The 20546-nt window shown below is 45.6% G+C and overlaps 1 protein-coding gene across 2 annotated transcripts in view; it reads left to right on the top strand.

The window, feature by feature from the left end:
• Nucleotides 1-19955, top strand: part of DMBX1 (diencephalon/mesencephalon homeobox 1) — a 22230-nt gene extending 2275 nt beyond the window's left edge. Inside the window, exons 1-5 of one of the 2 annotated variants that reach the window (XM_035332586.1) lie at nt 635-907; nt 10454-10619; nt 14723-14901; nt 15889-16243; nt 16691-19955. In XM_035332586.1, the coding sequence (XP_035188477.1) occupies nt 10466-10619; nt 14723-14901; nt 15889-16243; nt 16691-17091 (1089 nt within the window). In that variant the 5' untranslated portion in view covers nt 635-907; nt 10454-10465 and the 3' untranslated portion in view covers nt 17092-19955. Of the gene's footprint in view, nt 1-634; nt 908-10453; nt 10620-14722; nt 14902-15888; nt 16244-16690 lie in introns of those variants that run through there. The other variant, XM_035332587.1, reaches the window with a different exon arrangement.
• Nucleotides 19956-20546: the final 591 nt, after the last annotated feature.

Below are 20546 nucleotides of genomic sequence, written 5' to 3'. Positions count from 1 at the left end.
TAATTGGATGTTAATGGATAACTGTTTTGTCTGAAGTAGCCTCCCGCTTCCCCGAAGGCAGGGCCGGAGGGCTTTTTTCCCCCTCTCCCTCCCTCCTCTGCTCTCACCTCTGCCGGGAGCACAAAGCACACGGGGGTGGAAATCTGCGTGGGGTTGGGGGGGAACCCCAGGAGTACTCCCCCCTGCAGGCGAGGACCCCCCCCGGAGGGCAGGAGGGGGTCGCCCCAAAGGGCTGCCCAGGGCCGGGAGGGTCACAGCGGGATCTGAGGCTTCTCCCCTCTCCGTGTGCCTCCCTCGCACCCGAGGAACCAAGAGCTTTTAGGACAGAAAATTCGTAAAAGGGTAAAAGTGACTTCAGCTCCGAGCTCCCCCGTGACTGATGAGAGCTTGGATTGAATTACACCAACGCACTCAAGGCAAAAATGTCTGAAATGGGGCTGTCGAGCCGAGCCAGTCGGTGTGGCTTTCCAGCTTTCCCTGCTAATTTCACGAAATCTCGGTGCCCAAATGGGATGTTCTCCTACACGCGCAGCTCAGGGGGCTCCTGCAGAGATGTCCCCGGCTGTTTGACCCAGCTGTGCAGATGCTGCTTCTCCCCAGCTACCTGCAGGGCTGCAGAGGCTTCCCGCTGCTCGGGGAGAAGGGCTGGGCAAGTTTGGCACAATGTAGCCGCAAGGGGAGCGAAGGCAGCGGGTTCTGTTCCGTGTCATGCCTTTCTCCTTTTTTTAAAAAAAAAAAAAACCTTCGCTGAGAAAGGGGATGCTAATGAAAGGAAGCCAGAGAAAGAAGCTCCTCTCCTCTCTGTCCTCCCCACGACCAGCCCTACAAAACAAAGGTGCTGCAGGAGAGGTCCGGGACCAGGCGCTTCCGATGCACCTACCTGCTGGCTTTGCTGCTGCAGCAATAGGTAAGACCTTTAGAAAGAAGTAGCCCGTGTTTTCTAAAATAGCACTTAAATTATTCGGACTGAGGTTTCTCAGGGGCATCCCAAAATTCAGCTCAAGTTGGAAATGCTTCTGGCGAGGCAGTGATGGATATCAGCTGGGTTGGAGCCCTTTTGAAAGGTTCGGCGCTGATGTCCAGTGCCCATGTCAGAACAGAAACTTTTATGGTTACCTCGCTTCGTTTGGCAAAAACATTAAGTAGGAGAAAAGCTGAGGAGCAGGGATACAGTAAAACCCCATTTTAGCAATCCGACACAGCTACTAACTTACTTCTGGGGAACATCCACTGCCACTCGCTTGTTGCACAGCACAGAGAACTGTGAAACACAGCTAAATGCCCAGGAATTAATTCATGGTGCACCAGGGTTAGGCAAGATCCTCCGGTCTTGCTCCTCTGGTCCAAAAACTGCTGGGATTGATTATTTCTTTTTTACGTTGACTGAATTGGGTTTGGGATCTGGCCCATGATTTATGATTTCTAAAGCATGCCTGGCACAGCCGAAGCTCCTGGGAAGGAGAAGGTCACTGAGGGAGGCATGGGAGAGGGGACGGGGCTGGCAGGGACCTGAGGTTCTCCCAGCGGTGGTGAGCGGGTGTTTGCAGCCAGGAGCTGTGGGTGGGCCACCACACAAGCGTGGTTTATTCCTGGTAGCTGCTGGCACAGCTCTCCTGGGAGAGGTTGCATAGAGCAAGTGCTGACTTGGGAAATGCTGCTTCAAACTGTCCAGATGACAAAATGCAAAGTATTTTTAGGGAGAAAATAGTGCTTGGGAACTCCACTAGGATCCTCCAGGAAGGGGAAGCCAGGTGAGCTCATAAGGCTTGGAGGTGAAAAAATGCTCCTGCAAAGGGAGCTGGAGAAATTGGATGTGTGCGGCTGCTTGATGCCAACCAGTGGGGCGAGCGTGCTGCAGGGCTGTGCATCTCCCTGCAAAACCCAGCACTCAGCTGCTCTGTCCATCTTACAGCTCCTTAAGGCTCAGATCACCTGCTGGTGACCAAAACATTTTGCTTACCTTGGTGAGCGTGCTTAATTCGGTGTATGTATCCAAATTCTTACAGAAAAGGCAGCATCGCGTGCACCCGTGGTTCTGCCAAGCTGCTGGCTCCAAGTCGTGGCCCACTTTTAGGGGGACAGAAGTCTTCTTCCAGCCCCTTGTAAAAGTCACAGAGCACAAAAAGGTTTTTTTAGTGGTAGGAGGAAAATTAGTGTTATCCCTTGTAAAAAAGGAAAACTCAAATCTTCTGTCCTATTCTTTTAAGGTATTAAAAGTTCTCCACAGTTTTATGGCTTGCTGGAGCTGCCTTTTAGGATTTATTAATTTTCTTTTTGACTTGCCTGTCATTTTGCCTTATAGCTGACCTTAGTCAGGGCAGAAGCAACTGCCACCCTGTGTTTTGTGAGTGTAGTTTTCAGAGCCCTGCAAACACCACCCGCAGGGTGAAGCAGCCAGGCTTCAGGCTTTCAGCTCCTGTTCCCTTCAGAATTAGCTCCTTCTTTTGATCTGTCCAAAATCAGCTTCAAGTCAAATTGTGCTTGGTGTCACAGCCTTACAGCTTTTCAGCTAAGCAGATGAAAAAGCACCCAGAAGTGTTATTTTTGTGCCAGGGGAGGAGAACTCCAACACGGTGGCACAGACTGCTGAGTGTCACAGAGGTGTGCTCCTCTCTTCTCCCATGCCGAGCTGACTGCTCTCAGTTTAACACCCAGAACTTATGGCTCACTTGAGGAATTGGGAAGGGTGGAAAAATGGCCCTCCTGCCCTGGGGCAGCCCTTCCTTGTGCCAGAAGCTGCTGCCCAGAGGAAGAGTGGAGGGGACCCAACGTGTGTCCCCACCTCAGCCCAGCATCCCCGTCCCGGTCACATCACGGGTAGAAACCTCCAGGACATTGCTGCATCTTCCAGGGGCATCAGAGATTCCCCCAAACATCACCACTGATTCAACTGCACCAAGGGGCTGTCTTCAGGCTGCTCAGTTTGACCTTGCAACTGACCTGCAGCCAAATATGCTGCAGAAAACTGTCTGGGGGGCAGAGAGCAAGCCGTGAGCTGCCTCTTGTGCTGCCCTGAAGGGCAGGGTCTGGGATTTCTGGGACCTATTCTGTTGTCCAGTTTGGAAAATTTGCTTTGCCAGCACTAAGGCGAATGAACTGATGCTTCTCAAGTGAAGCCATTTTCACTACAGCGAGAGGAAGGGCTGAGCCAGAAAAACCACATACAAATACAACTAAGCCAGAAACATGCTTGTTTTGGAAAGGGTGAGGGGGAAAGTACTTTTTTTTCTTCTTCTTCATATAAGCAGCCAAGTTAAACACTTTAAGCTGTTTGTGAAGTCAGTAGTTTGATCACTTTCAAGCACTTTGAGGCTACTCCACGTGTGGGATTCAGGGAGATGGAGCCGGGGCAGGGCTGTCGGAGCCTGGCTGCAGCAAGATGCTGCCTTCATTTCACAGCCACGGATGCAATGCAGGCAGAGCCGGGCCCTGCGTGCTCCTGCTCCTCGGGGCTGGGCTGGGCTGCAGGCTCTGCTTCCCACTGCGACGTTAGCTGTAAAATCTGCCTAAAAATATGTGCTTTTTCTTTTTTTTTTTTTTTTTCCTGTTGACTGAGCTGGAAGCAGACCAAGATCCTGAAACTAGAGCTGAAGTGATGTTCAGATTAAGAGCTTTTCTTATTTGCCCAAGAAAATGTTTCTGCTTCAACATGAATTATAAAATCGTTTATTGAGGGTTGAATGCTGCTCCGAGGGAGGTTTGTACCAAGTCGATTTGCACGCACTGATCATCACCTGTAAATTTGGCGAGCAAGAGATCCAGCACCACAGTGATGCTTGGTGGTCCCAGTCCTGGCTCTATGCTGCAAATCACTGGGATCCAAGTCTTAAAAATTGTGCTTGACAAAAGCAATGACAGTAAGGGTGCCTTAATTTTATTTATTTTATTCTATTTTACTTTGGACTATGAGATGCTGTCCTTCAAAGTGCACCTCTGCTGACACAGACACTGGAAAATCTTCTGCCAGGAACTGTCTAATCAATCTCTCGGTGCTGTTATCTGGGGCTCTGGGGAGGGGGGAAAAGGCAATTTCACAAAAGCCTTAAATAAAAATCACAGTGATTGACGAGAGCTACCTCTGCCAGCCAGGCCATGCTATTCCAGCCGCTGGCATCCTGGTGCCTGAGCTGATAGAGCCGGGCAATGAAGCTTCCCCCCCACCGCAAAAGGATGCTCTGAGGCTTGTTTCTAAAAACTTACAGCTCCCTCAGACCCCCTTATGCTTCTGCTACAAACAAACGAGTGTTGCAAACGCAGTTGCTGTACTCTTCAGCATTAGAGCTCTGAAAAAGAAAATTATTTGACAAAAACTGTTCTTAAACTGCAGTGTTTCCAATTTCAACTGCTAGCAATCTCAGTTTTCAGGGAGGAAAAAAATAATAATAATAAAAAAAAAAAGATATTTTTCATTTTAAAAGCCAGAGGAAGGTCCAGCTGGCTTGTTGCTGCAGTGGGGTGGAACAGTGATAATGAGGTCGGTCGCTGTAGCTGAATGTGAGCTGCGAGGACTTGTGTAATAACTCGGGTTTTGCTTTTGGTGGGTTGCAACTTGTTCAAATAGACCAGGCGTAATTAAGATCTCACTCTGCTCTAAGAAATTAACTGCCTTTAGGTCCAGGAATGTGCACAGGCGTAAAAATACTGCAGGTAGATTAGAAATGAGGAATCGATTTTTAAGAGCTGTTCTCAATTCCTTTATTTGGGCCACGAGAAGAGCTCTCCAGAAGGCTGTTTTTATGGCGCGTGTTGCTCCCAGACTTTGACGTCTGAATGAGAAAATATGATGTGTTGCAGTACTTGAAGTTATTTATATTTCACCCACTACAAAGGTGAGATTGCCGAAAGTCTAAGGAAACAATCTCACGTGAGGAACAAAACAGATTTATAGCATGCTGGTTATTATCTTACATGACTTTGGACTTTTATATACCTTAAAGATTTAGGGACATAAGAAAAATAAGATTGAAGAAAACCTCTTGCAAGGATCATTTATTCAGCACCCCCTAGGTATGTAATTCATTTAGTACCAAATACGTATAAAAGCTCTGTCTGTGCATAGATGGAGCCTCTTTTCCTAGGCTGTCAGATGAGCAGGGGCAGATTCGTTATCCGTCTTGCTGATCCGAAGCATTTCTGAACAAGGACTCAGAGCATGAAATCACACCGCAGAACAGCCCTAGGAGCGGGGGAAATATTTTGTTCTGATTTTATTTTTGAAGAGGCTTATTGCCGGCAGTGATAACGGGGACAGCGTCAGCGCAGACCGTTCTCTGTCCTTCCCTGCTAATAGTGACCAGATTCCTGCGCTCGGCACAGAGAACACAAACAGTGATTTGCACTGGCCGAGCAGGAGCTGCCTGCACTGTGCCGGGCTGGAGGACTGCAACTTTGCTTTTTATGTGCCGGGGCTGCTCCTAGGTACTGTCACCTGCAGGGCCCCAAATGCCAAGGCACAGGTCACAAGTGAGCACTGGGTTTTCTTCCACTTTTTGTTCCCCCTGATGCTTTTCCCATTGCCAAGCTGTGTCTTGCTTACAGGTGCAGACTCGATGCGGTGCAGAGCTCTTCCAAACCCCACGTGCATCTCTGGCTCATCTCTTTTCACCAGAAATGAACTATGGCATTGAAATTCACTCCTAGCAATGAGCTGTCAAAATCTGGATGCCACTTGTTTAGTACAGCTTATTTTCTACAGAAAGAAGCCCCCAAACACCCTCTCCTTCCAACCTTCCCCCGTTTTTGGAAAGATGTAATGAAGCGACAAAGTAGCACCCCACGATGTCCAACAGTAAAAGCAGGCTCTGACATCCTATCCCTGACTCCTTCAAGAAAAAAAAAAAAAAATAGTTTTCCTTTTAACTTCATGGGTTTTCTTGTCCTATTCTTGGTGGTAGTATCTGAGCATCTTGTATAGGTCAGTGAGTGTAGGCTCAGTACTGTTTTGCGTTTGGGATGGTTTGATATTCAGAGGAGCCAGTTGCAGGGAGAAGAGAAAACGGTCCAAAGCCCCTGCAAAGCATTGAATCCTACACCCAGCCTCAAATTCATTGCACCCCATGGCATTTGCCTGAGTATGGCAAGTGTCTTGTCCTTGGCGCTTTCTACTCTTACCTGGGGAAACCGGCCAGAATAAACACTTGAAGAAAATCCCTCATTTTCAAGCAGGAAGGGGAAAAAAGGGGGCACGTGCATTTATTCCAGGATAACACGCGGAACAAAGCCACGGTCTTGGTTTAAAATTGTTTTCCTCCAGAGCAGCGCTGCTGTGGATGTCCTCACTCAGGACAGCTCGCTGTGGGGACGAGCTCTGCGGCCAGCACAGTGACACCTTGGTTCGCAGGCTGCAGGGATCAATACATTTCTCCCCATTTCTCCCCTAATGAGTTTTGTCAGTTCTGTATTCTTGTTAAATGCCTTGTGTCGGCTGGCGTGTGAAGCCTGACGCTGACTGATGGCATTTTCTTGGGAGGGGTAAGGGGGTGAAACGCGGAGAGCAGCGAGCAGGAAACATCACCCATCCCAGAATCTTGTGTGCAGTTAATACATCTCTAGGTCTTTTTATTTTCTTTCTTTTACTTTTTGTCTTGTAGAGGGAAAAATGCAAGGTATTCCACAGAAAACTTCAATACCGCATTTAAAAACTCTTTTATTGTCCCAGACCTGTTTCAATTACACGCATACAGAAATGCAAGCCACCAGGAATAGGAATTTTCATCTGGCAAGGAAATGTGTGGCTTTTTCTTTTCTCTATGGGAACCTGAGGTTTTGGGGGTTGCTTCTGGGGAGACATGGGTGGGAGCCGTGCTGCAGCTGGAGCAACGCAGCTCTGCTCCAGGATAACTGGATTTCCATCCCCGGCTGCTATATGTGCACATTGTTTTGCATCAAATTAAGCATTATAAATGAATAAAGAGGTATCCAAGGGTAGGCAGGAGCTATAGGTGAGGTTTTGGGACTGGGGTGGTAATATTGGGCTCAAGAAGGCGAGGAGCAGGGAGCTGGCAGCCTGGTGCTGCTGCACGCAGGTGGCTGCGCTCATCCTGCTCCTGGCCACGGCTGCTCTGAGGCCCTCCAGCCACTCAGAGACATAAAAGATGCATTTGCAGATTTTGAAAATTAAAACCATCTATACAGCCAGTGGGGAGGGATCAGCTTATTTGGTTGCTTAATGAAATATAAAGATTATTTTAACCAGTGTAAGCACTATTCGACAGCTTGTGAAACACAGCGGTGGCTTGATGAATGGCTTTCTCCATTAAAAAAAAAATTGCTGCATGATGTCTTTTAAATATTTAATTTATTGGGGTTGGAGTGTGCTTGGAGCTGACAGTTAAGCAGGAGCTGATTGCTGTCTCGGTTAACTTTGCCTATTAGGTTGAATGGTCTCTCTCAGTAAATGCAAGATATCTTCTTTTCCCCTGTTTTTATACAAAACCTGGGGATATTTTTGTGCTGCACAAGTGACTGGGAAGTTCTGCCCATCACCTGCACCACAGCATGCCAGGCTGCTATCACGAAGGCTGTGATGCATGTGGACTGCTCATGAGCCCATTGTTATATTTTTTTTTAAATTATATATATTTTTTAATTGATGCATTTTCTTCTAGGCCACTTGGCTCAAGCACACATGCACACAGAAGTGTTTTTTAATGATGGAATAACCTGAAAGCTCCCTGGAATGAGTGTTTCAGTGGAAGCCTGGGCTCCAGGCACATCCCTGAAGTGCCCCCAGGACTGGGTGTTATAGGAATATTTGTCTCCTCTCCCTGCTTGTTCTTCCCTGAATGTGCCAGGCTGGTGCAAAACAAGAGTGTGCAAGGGAATTAGGAAATAAACCAGCTTTTCTGTGAGCTAGGGAGCCAAAGATACTTGGCCTCCCATGTCTGTCCTGGCCAGGCTGATCCCCAGTGTGGATTCTCCGGTGTCTGTTAGGGACTGAGCTCTGGCAGCAGCCCGGGGTGCTTAACAGGCCGTGTGTCCTCACATAGCTGCCACAAAACACAAAACTCCTCCACCTTAAGGGACAAACCTGGCAAAACTGCCTCAGACACCACTAGAAATATCCGTGGTGGGACCTGCAGCAAGCTCCAGGCTGACCTTCCTCCTCCAGGTGACGGGACGTGTCTTCTGGTGCCCACACTGACGGCACGTGTCGCTGGGACACACTCCTGTCCCTTGGCATGTGCCACATTTCTGGCATTGCTTACATCTTCCCTGAGCTCGGCCATAGGAGAGCTGTGGCATCCTTGTGGATGGTCAGCTTCCGAACCAAAAGTACCCACTGTCACCCTGACTCAGCTCAGAACTGCTTTGGGTTCCTCTGCCACTGGAATGAGTGAAACCTCGATAACGCGTAGATGAAGGATGAACTGATGGATTTGTTTGGGGGATAATTTTGCTTTTCTTCAAAATAAGCTTGGGTGAATTTTGAAATGAAATATCTTGAAAATCGATTCAAAATTAATTGCTGGTTTATGTTAAAGCAGGTTGGATTTTTTTCTCCCCCAGTTTTCACAACTAGCTTCAAAATACATGTCAGGCCCCCTTATATGCATTTTTTCAATAAATCAGCTATTGATATTAAAATTATCTGTATGCACATTCAAGTAGGAGGTTCTTTTTTTGCTAATACTCTTATATTGGATAATATAGGAAAGGGTGTGACCAGTAACATTGTCCTTGGGGCACAGGGATGTGCCTGGCATCACACAGAGTGAAGTGGGAGGTAGGTGCTGGATAGCCACAACGAGGCTGAATGGTAGATCGCCAAATTACGAGCTTTTAATTACTGCAGCTTCTTAGAGAAGACAATACCAAAAGCCATGCTCACAGGCGGGACACAGCATCCCCCAGTCAAAAGCAAACATCCCAGAGGAACAAGAACCACCCCGGAGCTGTCAGGGCATTGGAACAAGCCCCCTCCCCATGCCTTCCTGCCTCTGCTTCTGGGCACCACAACTTTGAGGTGCTTGAAAGGGTGAAGGCAGAAGATGCCTGAGGTCATTGCTAGACCATACAGCGCAGAATTCAGTTATTTTCCCAGGAGCTACAGCTTGGTCTCTGGATGTTAAACAAGTTTACTCTGTGTCCATATGTCCTACATTAAGGTTTTGGGGAAGATTATGGGAAAATGGAGCAATGGGGATAGTGGGACCAGTGATTGTCCAGTCCCAGAGGCTCACCATCACTCGTGTCCATTCCTCCTTCTTCACTGAGGGTCAGTCCTTCATGGTGTAAATCCTCTACATGCAAAAATGAAGGACTTCAGGCATGAGTATGAGATTAAATAATCACCACTATTGAAAAAACACAACATATAATTTTTCATCCTAACAGCTATACACAAAATTTCGCTGTTCAATGCATCAGGTTCCTCTAAAAATCATGGGAGTCGAGCCACCTTTCTCCAATGATCAAATGATCAATGATTAAAACTGCTTTCTACGAGGTCGCCTAGATATCCTGTCTGCTTTCCTGCAGCTAGTGCAGCTGGACCTGTTTTTGTGAAGGGTCGTTCTTTGCACTGACTTTCCAGACGATGATTGCTGGTGTAAGTGGAGTTTTTTGGAATTTTCTTTTGTGGCAAATGTTTCACAACGTCCTTTCTGATGTCTTATGAACCACAGAAATGGCATCCTGAGGCCCTCAGTCATTTATAACGTGGGTGAATGAAGCATCGCTCAGCTTTTGGGATCAATATTAGCTCAGTTTTACAGATGGTCTGTAAGGAAAAACAGCTTGAAGTTTCATGCAGAACCCACTGTAGAAACAAATAAACAAAAAAAATAGTTGTTTTTTTTGTTTTCCAAATAATTCCTTTGCTATTGAGCTATGAGACTTCAGTATTTATTGCAAACCTTAATTCCCTCTTTAGCAATAACATTTTTGTCCCTATTAAGCTACTAATTTATTTTCCTTTACATTATGATTTTTTTCTTTATCATTTGGGCTTTGTTTGAAGACCCTTAAGAAGAATGGATGGAAATAAATTACATCAATGGGTTTAGATTAAAAAAAAAAAAAAAAAAAATTAAGTTTGACATCAGAGCAATTGCAATATTGAACAGCTCACTGTATGCAGTGATAGGAACAAAACCTTAGCTAGTTCTGTGATGAAGCTAAGTCAGTTCATTAAAAGTAATGATAATATGATATCTTTTATTATGATATGTATGTAACAACCCAGAAAAATCCCTTCCCATTTTTTGTTCAGCATGTCATGTATACATGCAGTCTCTAAGCTTGGAAGCCAGACTGCTCTCTTCAACGCCTTAGGTCTACAGGAGCTATTTTGATTCCTGTCCCAGACCCTACTGGAGCTGCGAGGCTGGAAATGAGCCTTGCACGCAGCAGCTGAAGTTTCAGGTCTGCATCTCCAAGGCTCTGCTAAGACACCGGGACACTGGAATAGCATATCCCTCAGCACCTCTCTCCTCTGGCTGCTGTTTTCCAGGTTGATGTCGCCATGCAGCACTATGGAGTGAATGGTTACTCCCTGCACGCCATGAACTCGCTGAGCGCCATGTACAACCTCCACCAGCAGGCAGCCCAGCAAGCCCAGCACGCCCCCGACTACCGGCCCTCCGTGCACGCCCTCACCCTGGCAGAGAGACTGGCTGGTAAGAACAACTCATGGCTTTTGGGGAAAAACAAAAGTGAGAAGGGGGTGAGAAGGAATTCAGCCCCACTACATGGGATAAAAATAAAAAAATAACGTGACATTGATAACTGTTTTATCAGGGGAACAACAAAAATAAGAAGGATTGACTTTGCTCTTAGGGAATAACAGCATAATGGATATGAGCACACCATGAAGCAGATTTCCCCACTGAGGGGCCCAGGCCATCCTCTAAAAGCCATCCCAGAACTGTTTGCTCTTCCACATTGGCCCTTCGTGCAGCTACTTTTTATTTCTTGTCTCATTAAACCTTCTTTCTCTCTGAAAGATAATCTTTATTTGCATCTTCTCTGTGTCTCACCTTGACCTGCTTCTTCCAGGGGATCCCAGTCTTTGACTTGGGTGAGACTTGCAGGTTCTGCTGGCTCCCTGTCTCTTGTTCTTGTATTTTGCCTTCCATAAAAGAGCTTTTTTAGGCTCAGAGAAGGTCACATGTGGCTTTACCCAGAGGCAGTTATTCACACAGTATTGTTGCCAGTGGAATGTCAGGGCAGAAGCTGCTGCTCCGCAGCATCTGATCTGTTTGCTTGTGTTTGACCATGGGTGTAACAGCACTGCATTCCTACTGGCATTAAAAGGAAGTGCAAGTCCATGTAGTTTTTTACAATTTGGTAGAGGGACTTGTTTAAAAATAGTTGATGGAGAGCTGAAAACATTTGGTATGATAGGGCAAATAAATCTACATTTCGTCATACTGCAGAATCACCAGATCTGGCTGAGATCATCAGAGTCTTCTGCAGTGCAAATAGTCAGCAGCTGCCACATCACCATTTTGGTCAGGGCTAGGATGCGGTGTGGTAGTCCAAACCTGGCAACAGGAGAGATGCAGGAACACTTCAATAGTATGCTGAAGCTAAAGTAAAAAAGTTGCCATGGATGTGATTTTTGAAACCTTCCCAGAAAGGACACATTTTCCCTGACAATATAAAAATTGCTCATCTGCTCTGAGCAAGCTTTCTAGCTGTCTGATATTTAAGGGAAAGAAAGAAAGAAAGAAAGAAAGAAAGAAAGAAAGAAAGAAAGAAAGAAAGTTGAGTGACTCCTTTCAGCCTAGAATAGGTGAAAGATTTGATCTATCCAGACAAATTTAGCAGGCTAAATATAAGAGACATAGGTTTAAGGCAAAGTGAGGAAGCAGAAATTCCAGGACAGTCCTCTTAAGTGAGCAGTACACAAAGGCAAGGTGTCTATTTGGATCAGTGAACCACTGCTGACTCTCAAATCATCATGCCAGTAATGTTTCTTGATCCATCTGCTGAAGGAGTAGTGACCACCTTACAAGGTTCCTCAGACCACCTACTGTGGCTTGTGGGATCTCTGGGGGGCTGTAGGACAGAGCAGGGAGTCACTGTCCTCATCAAAAAGGGATCCGAAGTGGGATCAAGGAAACCTAGACCTAGACAAGGAAATCCTGGCTCTGCCACTGGGGTGCAGAGCCGGTGACAGGTGGACACTTTCTTTGTCCTGATAATCCACCTCCTCCTGCCCTCACCCTTTCAGCACATAGGTGGTCAGAGGGGAGATGATGATCCCAGACTCTATTATGTGCCTTGCAGACCTTGTGTCTGAAGGTGCTCCTTTCCTAGACACAAGATTTTTGTAATCACCTGTATCTTTTACACTAAAGCATGGAGGACTTAATGTTTTTGACCCTAACTAGGGTAAAAGCAGAGGGAGATTTGGGAGATTTTCTTTTAAAATAAAATAAAATTAAAAACTCTTCTCATATTTTTGACTGGGAGATTCTATCGGTTTTCTGACCTCTTATCTTAAAAATTAATACCCCACCTGGAAGCCTTTCTGAATTAAATCCAACAGTCCCCTTGTCTGCTTCTTTTTGGTGGGAAAGGTATTACATACCTACGAGCTGGTTCCTTTGCAGCTGCTTCACATTCTGTTACTTCTGAATATCTTTCAGTGCAGGGTTATAGATCTCATTTGCCTTCCAGGGACAGTCAGAATAAAGCAGCGCAAAAGCAAACGACCTTAAGTCAGAAAACAGAGGTTTCTGATTGTAACTGCAAGGCCTCACCTGCAATTTATATTCTCCTTCTTGCACAAAGCCTGAAAACATAGTTAAAACATTAAAATAATTGCTGGTTAGCTCTCGTTGGAGTGGCCAAACTTAATGCATGAGCTGCTGCCTCTGGGGAGCTGGTAGGTCTAACCTCTACTCTTGAAATTCAGGAATATTGCAGCCTCCAGGTAGGGTGTTAAAGCAACGTCCTTTCTCCTTATTTCTTGTACTAGAAACATAAATGTTAGCTTTGAAAAACATTTCAGGGTAGCTTTGGTTTCTGCTCCTGGAACGTTCCTGCTCCCAGCCTGGCTGCACGGTGCGCTGTGTCTCAGCACGTGAAGGACGCTGCCGCTGCCTCCAAAGCAGCAGCTATTACCAGGGGTTTAACTCCCCCAAGAGCCCCGATACCTTGAACACAAAAGTCTCTTGTATGCAACCAAGACACTATTGTATTTGGCCGAAGACCTTTAGCCCGATCACGTCTTTTCCAGGTTGCCAAAACCACACTGCTTTGGCCGTAGCCCAGAAGGGCGCTACAACTGCTGACCTAGAATGGAACAGCTGGAAGTTTGGAAGAGGAATGCTCGAGCGGTGCAGAGCTGATTTGCTATGCTCGTTAGCTGACATATTTGGAACCCGGCTCTGTGGTTCTGGGACTGGTCTGGCAGCAGGTTTTGTTTTATTGTTTACATTCATGCCACGATGCTCGTGACAAAAGCGCAAAGAAACAGCAGCAAGAGCCTTCATCTGGCTCCACGCATTGATAATGCTGACTTTTATTCCTGTTAGGTTGTTTTCTAGTGTGTTTATCCTTCCCTTCTACTGGAAGTCACATTCCTAACCAAATTAAAAATGATACCAGACACTGCTAAAGCTCTTTCTGCATTTTCCTGTTTGAGAGCAAACCTCTCGCCAGACTGAGTATTTCATTCCAATGCTGTAGTACAACATGTCCTAACTTGCATAATAAAGGGATTTTTTTTTTAATTTTAAAATAGCTTATTTTCATTGATTTAAGATCTTTCTACTCCCACTAACTGTTGTGCAATAATAACGCCTGCGGTAAAATAATAAGCCCTTAAATGTGGGCCTCAGATTTTCCCCAGTCTGAATTTCTTCTCTGCCCTCAATTTTGCAAGCAAGGTTTGCAAAGTCAGACCCTCTGAGCAGCATCTCTACTGAGAAGGGCTCAGCGCATGAGCTCTGGGCTTGCAATCAGTGGAGCTGGGTTTGGTTCCTGGCTGCTTTTTCCACCCCAGATGCTGGAGAGTGTCTGTGCTCAGTAAAGCACATGCTTTCAGGCTAAACACATAAGCTCATGAGCTTAAGTGCTTTCCTGAACTGGAGCCCAGAACTGCTCTCCAATATCATGGCTTGAAGACTACAGCGAGCTACATACAAGACACTAAAGAAGGGCCAGCTCAGCCTGGTTTCTGGGAAGATGCATGCCTCCTAATGCAGCTGCAGCCAACAGAATAGGCTCAGGGCATCTCTATTTGAGCTGCATGGCCTCTTCCCAGTGACGAGCACGCTGCATCATGGCAGCATTGAAGCCTACCAGAGCTCTGCACATGGCTTCAAGGAGAATATCACACACTGTGTTGGGCTCTTCTGATTACAACAGTGAATCTCCTTGTTCTTAATTGTGTTTCTTAATGAAAGAGCCTTATGAGGCTTATGACATGGTGGGGTCTGCACATACGCATGTCCTGCCCCACTGGCACTGGAGCAGGTTGGCTCACTTCAACCAATTTTAGCATAGGAGTCTCAACAGTTCCCACATCTGTCTTAGGGTTTCTCACTCCAAAAGAAGCTTTCTAGCCAGAAATTTTACCTCCTCAGACATCTCAACTAACCAGCAAAATGCATACATGGCTTTTATTAAATCTAGAGCCCATGGGAACACTATTTTGTAGGTTCAGGTTCATCTGGTATTAGAAAGTGCTTTATTCGACTGTTAGCATACAAATTCCAATAATTAAATTGGCCACTTTTCTTGTTTTCCAACGGCTGTACATTTCAAGACATCATTTTGGAGGCACGTTATGGATCCCAGCACCGCAAACAAAGGCGAAGTCGCACGGCCTTCACTGCCCAACAACTGGAGGCACTGGAAAAGACCTTCCAGAAGACTCACTATCCAGATGTAGTGATGAGAGAGCGGCTGGCTATGTGCACAAATCTACCTGAAGCCAGAGTCCAGGTACTGCTATTTTGTGGGTTTGTGGGTAGGGGCTAATTAATTTAATTAATGAATGTACCAGGGTTGCCAGAGGGTTGACTGTCTCTCTCAATTTTTCAAGGTTCTTCTAGTGTAACCAAAGATTTTGGGAGAGATAAAGTTGTCAAAGAGGACAGGAAAAACAACAGCCAGAAAAGAAAAAAAAAAGGAAAATAAAAAAGAACAACAAAAAAATAATAAAAAGAAAGGAAGAAAAGAAAAACCAACCCCTAAACCATTCAACTGAAGTCTTACATATGCTAAAGAAATTCTGAATCCACAAGCATATTTTTTAAATTTAAGATTGTCTGAAGTGTACACTGGTTTTCATTTGTTCTTTCACATTTCTTTGGGGGAAATTTTAGAAACATCAACAGAAGTCTACTTATTTATTTATTTGCAAGCTTTTTCTGGCTTTCTCAGAGGAGCAGAAACCCAAGTAATTCCAGCTGCTCTTTTCCACCAGTGTCAATAATTGTAACATCTCAGGCCAAGGTTTGATTTTTTTATTTTTTTTTAGTTCCAACTAATGCAACCTGCTGCTAGGGAGGTTCTTGCATTGTTGGGCTCTAAAGCACTAAATAACAAACTTCTCAGTGTGAAATGAATAAGCAGTGTAAAAAAAAAAAAAAAAAAAATATTTTATATAAATGTCAAGATATTTTGACCTTCATCTAATCAACTAAATAACACTAAGGATATTTGCAAAAATATTTTGTCCATGTCTACTGATTTTAGTTTAAAAATATAGATTCTCCCTCCACTTCCTTAGATTTGGTTCCAAGATATCAGCCTATGCCTGTTATGACTTATAATTGTAAAGACTTACTTTGACTTTTTCTTCCATATTTCAGTGTGCAGTACCTCAGTGCTTTGGGGTGTCCTGAAGCTCCCCAGCTGAATGATGCTACATTTGGCACTATGCGTGATTTTCACCATTTTTCTCCCTTGCTGTTTGTGTCATTGAAGGTTTGGTTCAAGAACCGGAGGGCCAAATTCCGGAAGAAGCAGCGTAGCCTGCAAAAGGAGCAGCTGCAGAAGCAGAAGGACTGTGAAGGGAGCCACAACGAGGGGAAGACAGAGCCACCCGTGCTGGAGACCCAGGCCACAACACCAGACACTGAGAAGACCCAGAGCCTCCCAAGTGAGGTAAGCACGGACCTCAACCTCACCCTGTCGGAGCAGTCGGCCAGCGAGTCAGCACCCGAGGACCAGACCGACAGAGAGGAGGAGTTTAAGAGCACTTTGGATGAGGCTAAAGTGGACAAGAGCCCTGGTGTGGACGGCAAGGCTTTGAACTGCAAGAGAGCAAGCCCGAAAGCAGGTGAGGGGCAGAATCTTGATGGTGATTGGGGTCTGAACCTGATGTTTCCAGGGGAGATGCTTGTGGTTGGGTATAGTTCCTTATTCCCTATGGCGTGGATGCTTGCAGGTAGGATGCTCGGATATTTGTCCCGGGCACTAAACAGGACTCATGGAGGGCATGATGTCTATGGAGGCAGGAGTGCAGAAAGGGCAAAAGCTTTCTGCTCAGATTAGAGCTTGGGGACAGCAGTGCCCATTAGCAGTGGCAAAGCCACAGCAAAGAGGTCAACCACCTTTCTAGGGAATAAGATGCCCAGTGTGGACCAGACGCATTTTAGCCTTTGAGCTAACACAACCCTTCTCTTTTGCACTCTTGGTGCAAGAGAGGAGACTGTGCTGCAGTGCAGATCATCACCTGCACCCAGCCTGTAGAAATAACCCCCATCCCCTCTGCCTCCTGCCACAGAGTCTCCCATCAGCGCGACTGTGACGCCTTCATCCAGCAGTGGCCTGGCTCAGACTCACTCCTACTCCTCCTCGCCCCTGAGCCTCTTCCGCCTCCAGGAGCAATTCCGCCAGCACATGGCAGCCACCAACAACTTGGTCCACTACTCCTCCTTCGAAATGGGGACACCGTCCGCCATGCCCTACTTGGGCATGAACGTCAACATGGCTCCTCTGAGCTCCCTGCACTGTCAGTCGTACTACCAGTCACTCTCCCATGCTCAGCAGGTCTGGTCCTCGCCCATCCTGCAGGCCTCCAGCTCCCTCCCAAGCCTGAACAGTAAAACAACGAGTATTGAGAACCTACGGCTCCGGGCAAAGCAGCACGCGGCGTCCCTTGGGCTTGACACCCTTCCCAACTGAGCCACCATCGCCTGTGAGACGAGACATCAGAGGCTGGCACTAAAAGTGTCGCTCCTTGACCCCCTGCCCACCCTCATCTCCTCCTGGAGTAAGGTGCTCCCTTTCAGGGAAAACTTTGCATTTACTAACGTTTTACTAGCACCGTGATTGCATCAGACATTGCTACCGGCCTGGTCTTTGCTAGATATTTAAGGAGGAAAGGGGAGAGGAGGTGTTTAGGCAGATGAACTGTCCCTCTGGACTGCTGTGAATTAAGCCTGTCGCGTTCAGAGAAAGCCCCCTCTCCTCATGTCTGCGATAATGTGCCAACTGTGTTATATACACCTTTTTTTGTTGTTGTTCTTGAGTTCTTTGGGAAAACAGAGTCATGCTTTGTCTTGTACATAGTTTACAATGTTGAAAGCACCCATCACCCGTGTGTTACTGTCAGTATTACAGAACTGTGACCTCTTTTGCTTTTATTCCCCTTTCTTTCTCAGTTTTAGTAGCTAGTATCAAAGTTACACATCAGCCATCCTCCCGACCGCAGGTCGCAGCTAGTTGCTCTTCTTGGTTCAGTGTCCTAAAGAAAAGATTTGCAAAGAAAAATGATTTTACATTTCACCACTCTGCTTCTCTCTTCTCTGCTAAAGCCAATTCTGTAACGGCCAGGAAATGATGCAAAGGTGAATTTCCTGCTTAAGCACTTCTGAAAAGGCAAGCGTTTTTCCTTTAATTTTTAATGGCACTTGTTCAAAGACAGAGGACAAAATGCTGCTGGCTAGGGAGAAAAGCAAAATCCAAATTCACAGGATTATTTTTTACTTGATTGTCTCCTCTTTGATCTTCGGTGAAGTGTAAACTCCTCTATTTACAAATTATGGGGTTTTCTTTTTGGAGAGCATTTTGGTCTAGCTTTGACAACAGAAAATAATAAAAACTTTGTATGAACTCCCACTGTGTTCATACACCATGAATTATATGGTTCTTTGACAAAACCATGATTAATGCAAGCTGTGCCTAGAAAAACGCTCTGATCACCAAACTCTACCCTCAAGCCCTGCAGCTTCAGAACCTGGTTAGCAAGTGAAAATGTAGCAAGTGAAAAATTTCTGAAATGCTGGAGGCAAAGCAGGCAATAAGCAGGGGCTTTATGGAGCTGAGGAGGAAGAGGTAAACTTGCAAGAAGAACAAGGTTTGCGAGAAACCAAAATTCACCAGTGCAAAGTGATTTCAGTCAACAGCTTGGGCCTTGTTTAATGGAATGAGCTTTCATTTCAGTAATCAACCCAGGGTGGTTTTCTTTGTTGAGAAGCAATGTTTCTGCTGACCCAAATTACTTTTTTTTTTTTTTTTCAAGCCAATCCAAATTATTATATTTTTTTTCCAAGCCAAATAAATCCTTTGAACCCACTGCACTGAGCACTAGGGAAGGAATAAATCCAGATCTGATATTGCCTAGGACCAACAATCCAGACCGGCTCTGTGGCAGGTGCTAGGTTTGAATCCAAAGGGTGTCAGCTGGATCTGCCACTAATGAACAGCAGAGCTGGGTTAATTCACTGCAGACGATCATCTGGTCCATACTTGATTTATAGAAGAAGTGTAGATGCAGCATGTGCATAGCCTACAGCCCCTCTTGCTCCTGCCTCACTTCATACCAGTGCAGAAGCCATGGGTCAAATTACCTCTTTAAACACGGGGAGAAAGAGTGTTTTTCAGCTCCACTAATGCCTCTTGAAAAAGCATGTAAATCCTGTAAATCGAGATGTAAGAATAGCCAAGTTTGGTGGGAAATGAGGGTTTTATCCCTCATAAAGCCGTAGCAAGAGCAGAGCTCTGGAGGGGCAGTTCCTCGACCACACCAGATTCCAAAGAAAATGGAACATCTTCCTTAAATAGTTCTGTTCTGCCAAATACTCCAGTTTTGGGGTTTTCTCTCCTGCTTTAGTTTTCCTGACTTTGTCAGATCAGGTCCCGTGACCGGCAGAATTCTTTGCTTTGCCAAAACCAAATGTATTTGTAGGAAGTAGATTTTTGGCTTCCACTTTCAAAGGACTCCAACTAAATTAAAACCTCCAAAGTGCATTTACTGTCTCCAAAAAGATCCTTTGAATGTCCCAGCTTTCACTTTTGCAGCAGTGAGTGCCTGTCACCCAAACTGGGGACTCCAGAATAAAGCTATATCATGCAAGGCAGGGGCACGGAGCACGGGAGATAAACTCACTTGATCCAACACTGGATTTGTTGTGATCCTCCCTGGGAAGACAGGACCTCCCCACCGAGCCACGGGGGAAGACTCTCCCCTGTGCCTCGGTGCAAAAATTTATTTTAATATTCATCACCTTCACACATCCCACACTACCCTGGTGTTTGATACCCTTCGTCCCCTGTGATCCCTGCAACAGGCTGAGCAGACACCAGGAACTTCCCAGATGGAGCATCTGGACCTTGGGATGGTGCCAGCCCAGCCCAGAAAGCAAATGGGGAGAGGGGACATCTGGATTTCTGTCCCTCCCTGGGGACCTCAGTGCAGTGTCCTGCTCATCTGCCTCTGCCTGGTGCAGCTGTGTCAGAATATTTCTTATGTTGAGATTATTTTTCCCATTCTGAATCAGGATGAAATTATCTAATATTTAAAAATAAACTAGAGAAAAAACACTCCACGTCATTGCCTTAAATCTGCATAAGCCCTCTGAAATATTTTATGCCAGTTTTGGTTATCTTCTTACGGTCAAAATTAACCAAAACTTCCACAATGAGAGTAAGCTTATGGGTAATGAGAAAATTCATTTGGAAATGCAAAAACTAAGAATTTAGGCTCCCAGATTGTAAAAGTTCCATAAAGAAATATCTGCCAAAACAGACTCTTTCCTGAAAATTATTTTAATGCCTGTGGGCTTTAGGACTTTTTTGATTTAAAAAAAAAAAAATAAAAAAAATAAAAGCAGAACTCAGAAAATAACATAGGGAGAAACTCCACAACCAATTCGAGACCATGTGTATAGTGAGAGGACCAAAGGGAGTGACATTTTGTCATTCCTCCTTGAATCTGAAAAACCTAAAAACTTTACCAGTGGGAAGGACCCATGTAAATCTCCCCTGATTTGTGATGTCTGAGAAGGTGAGGTCTGCCTGTTCCCTGCCCTTCCACCATCCCGAGCTACTTAGAAAAGTGAAGCTGTTGATGAGCCTCAGAAACAAAACAGAAAGAAGATTCCCTCCCCTCTGTCCCAGCAGTGATCTAATCCATCTTAACAAACACTGAAGTTGGTGTAACACAGCTTCTTTCATCACAGGCATGAAATGCCTGGAGTGTAACCCCTAAATCCTACCCCATCAGATAGAAAACTATTATGAAAAAAAAATAAAAACTCCTATATATCTCTTTTGGATGCTGCACCAACCCAATGCTGGGACATGGCATCACCAATATGATTTCAGTCACAGGCAGATAAATGCAAAAAGAGAAGCAA

Source organism: Oxyura jamaicensis, chromosome 8 (assembly GCF_011077185.1).
Source record: "Oxyura jamaicensis isolate SHBP4307 breed ruddy duck chromosome 8, BPBGC_Ojam_1.0, whole genome shotgun sequence".
Classification (NCBI taxonomy): Eukaryota; Metazoa; Chordata; class Aves; order Anseriformes; family Anatidae; genus Oxyura; species Oxyura jamaicensis.
Note: the sequence above shows the minus strand (reverse complement) of the source record. Positions and strands in the feature narration are given on the sequence as shown.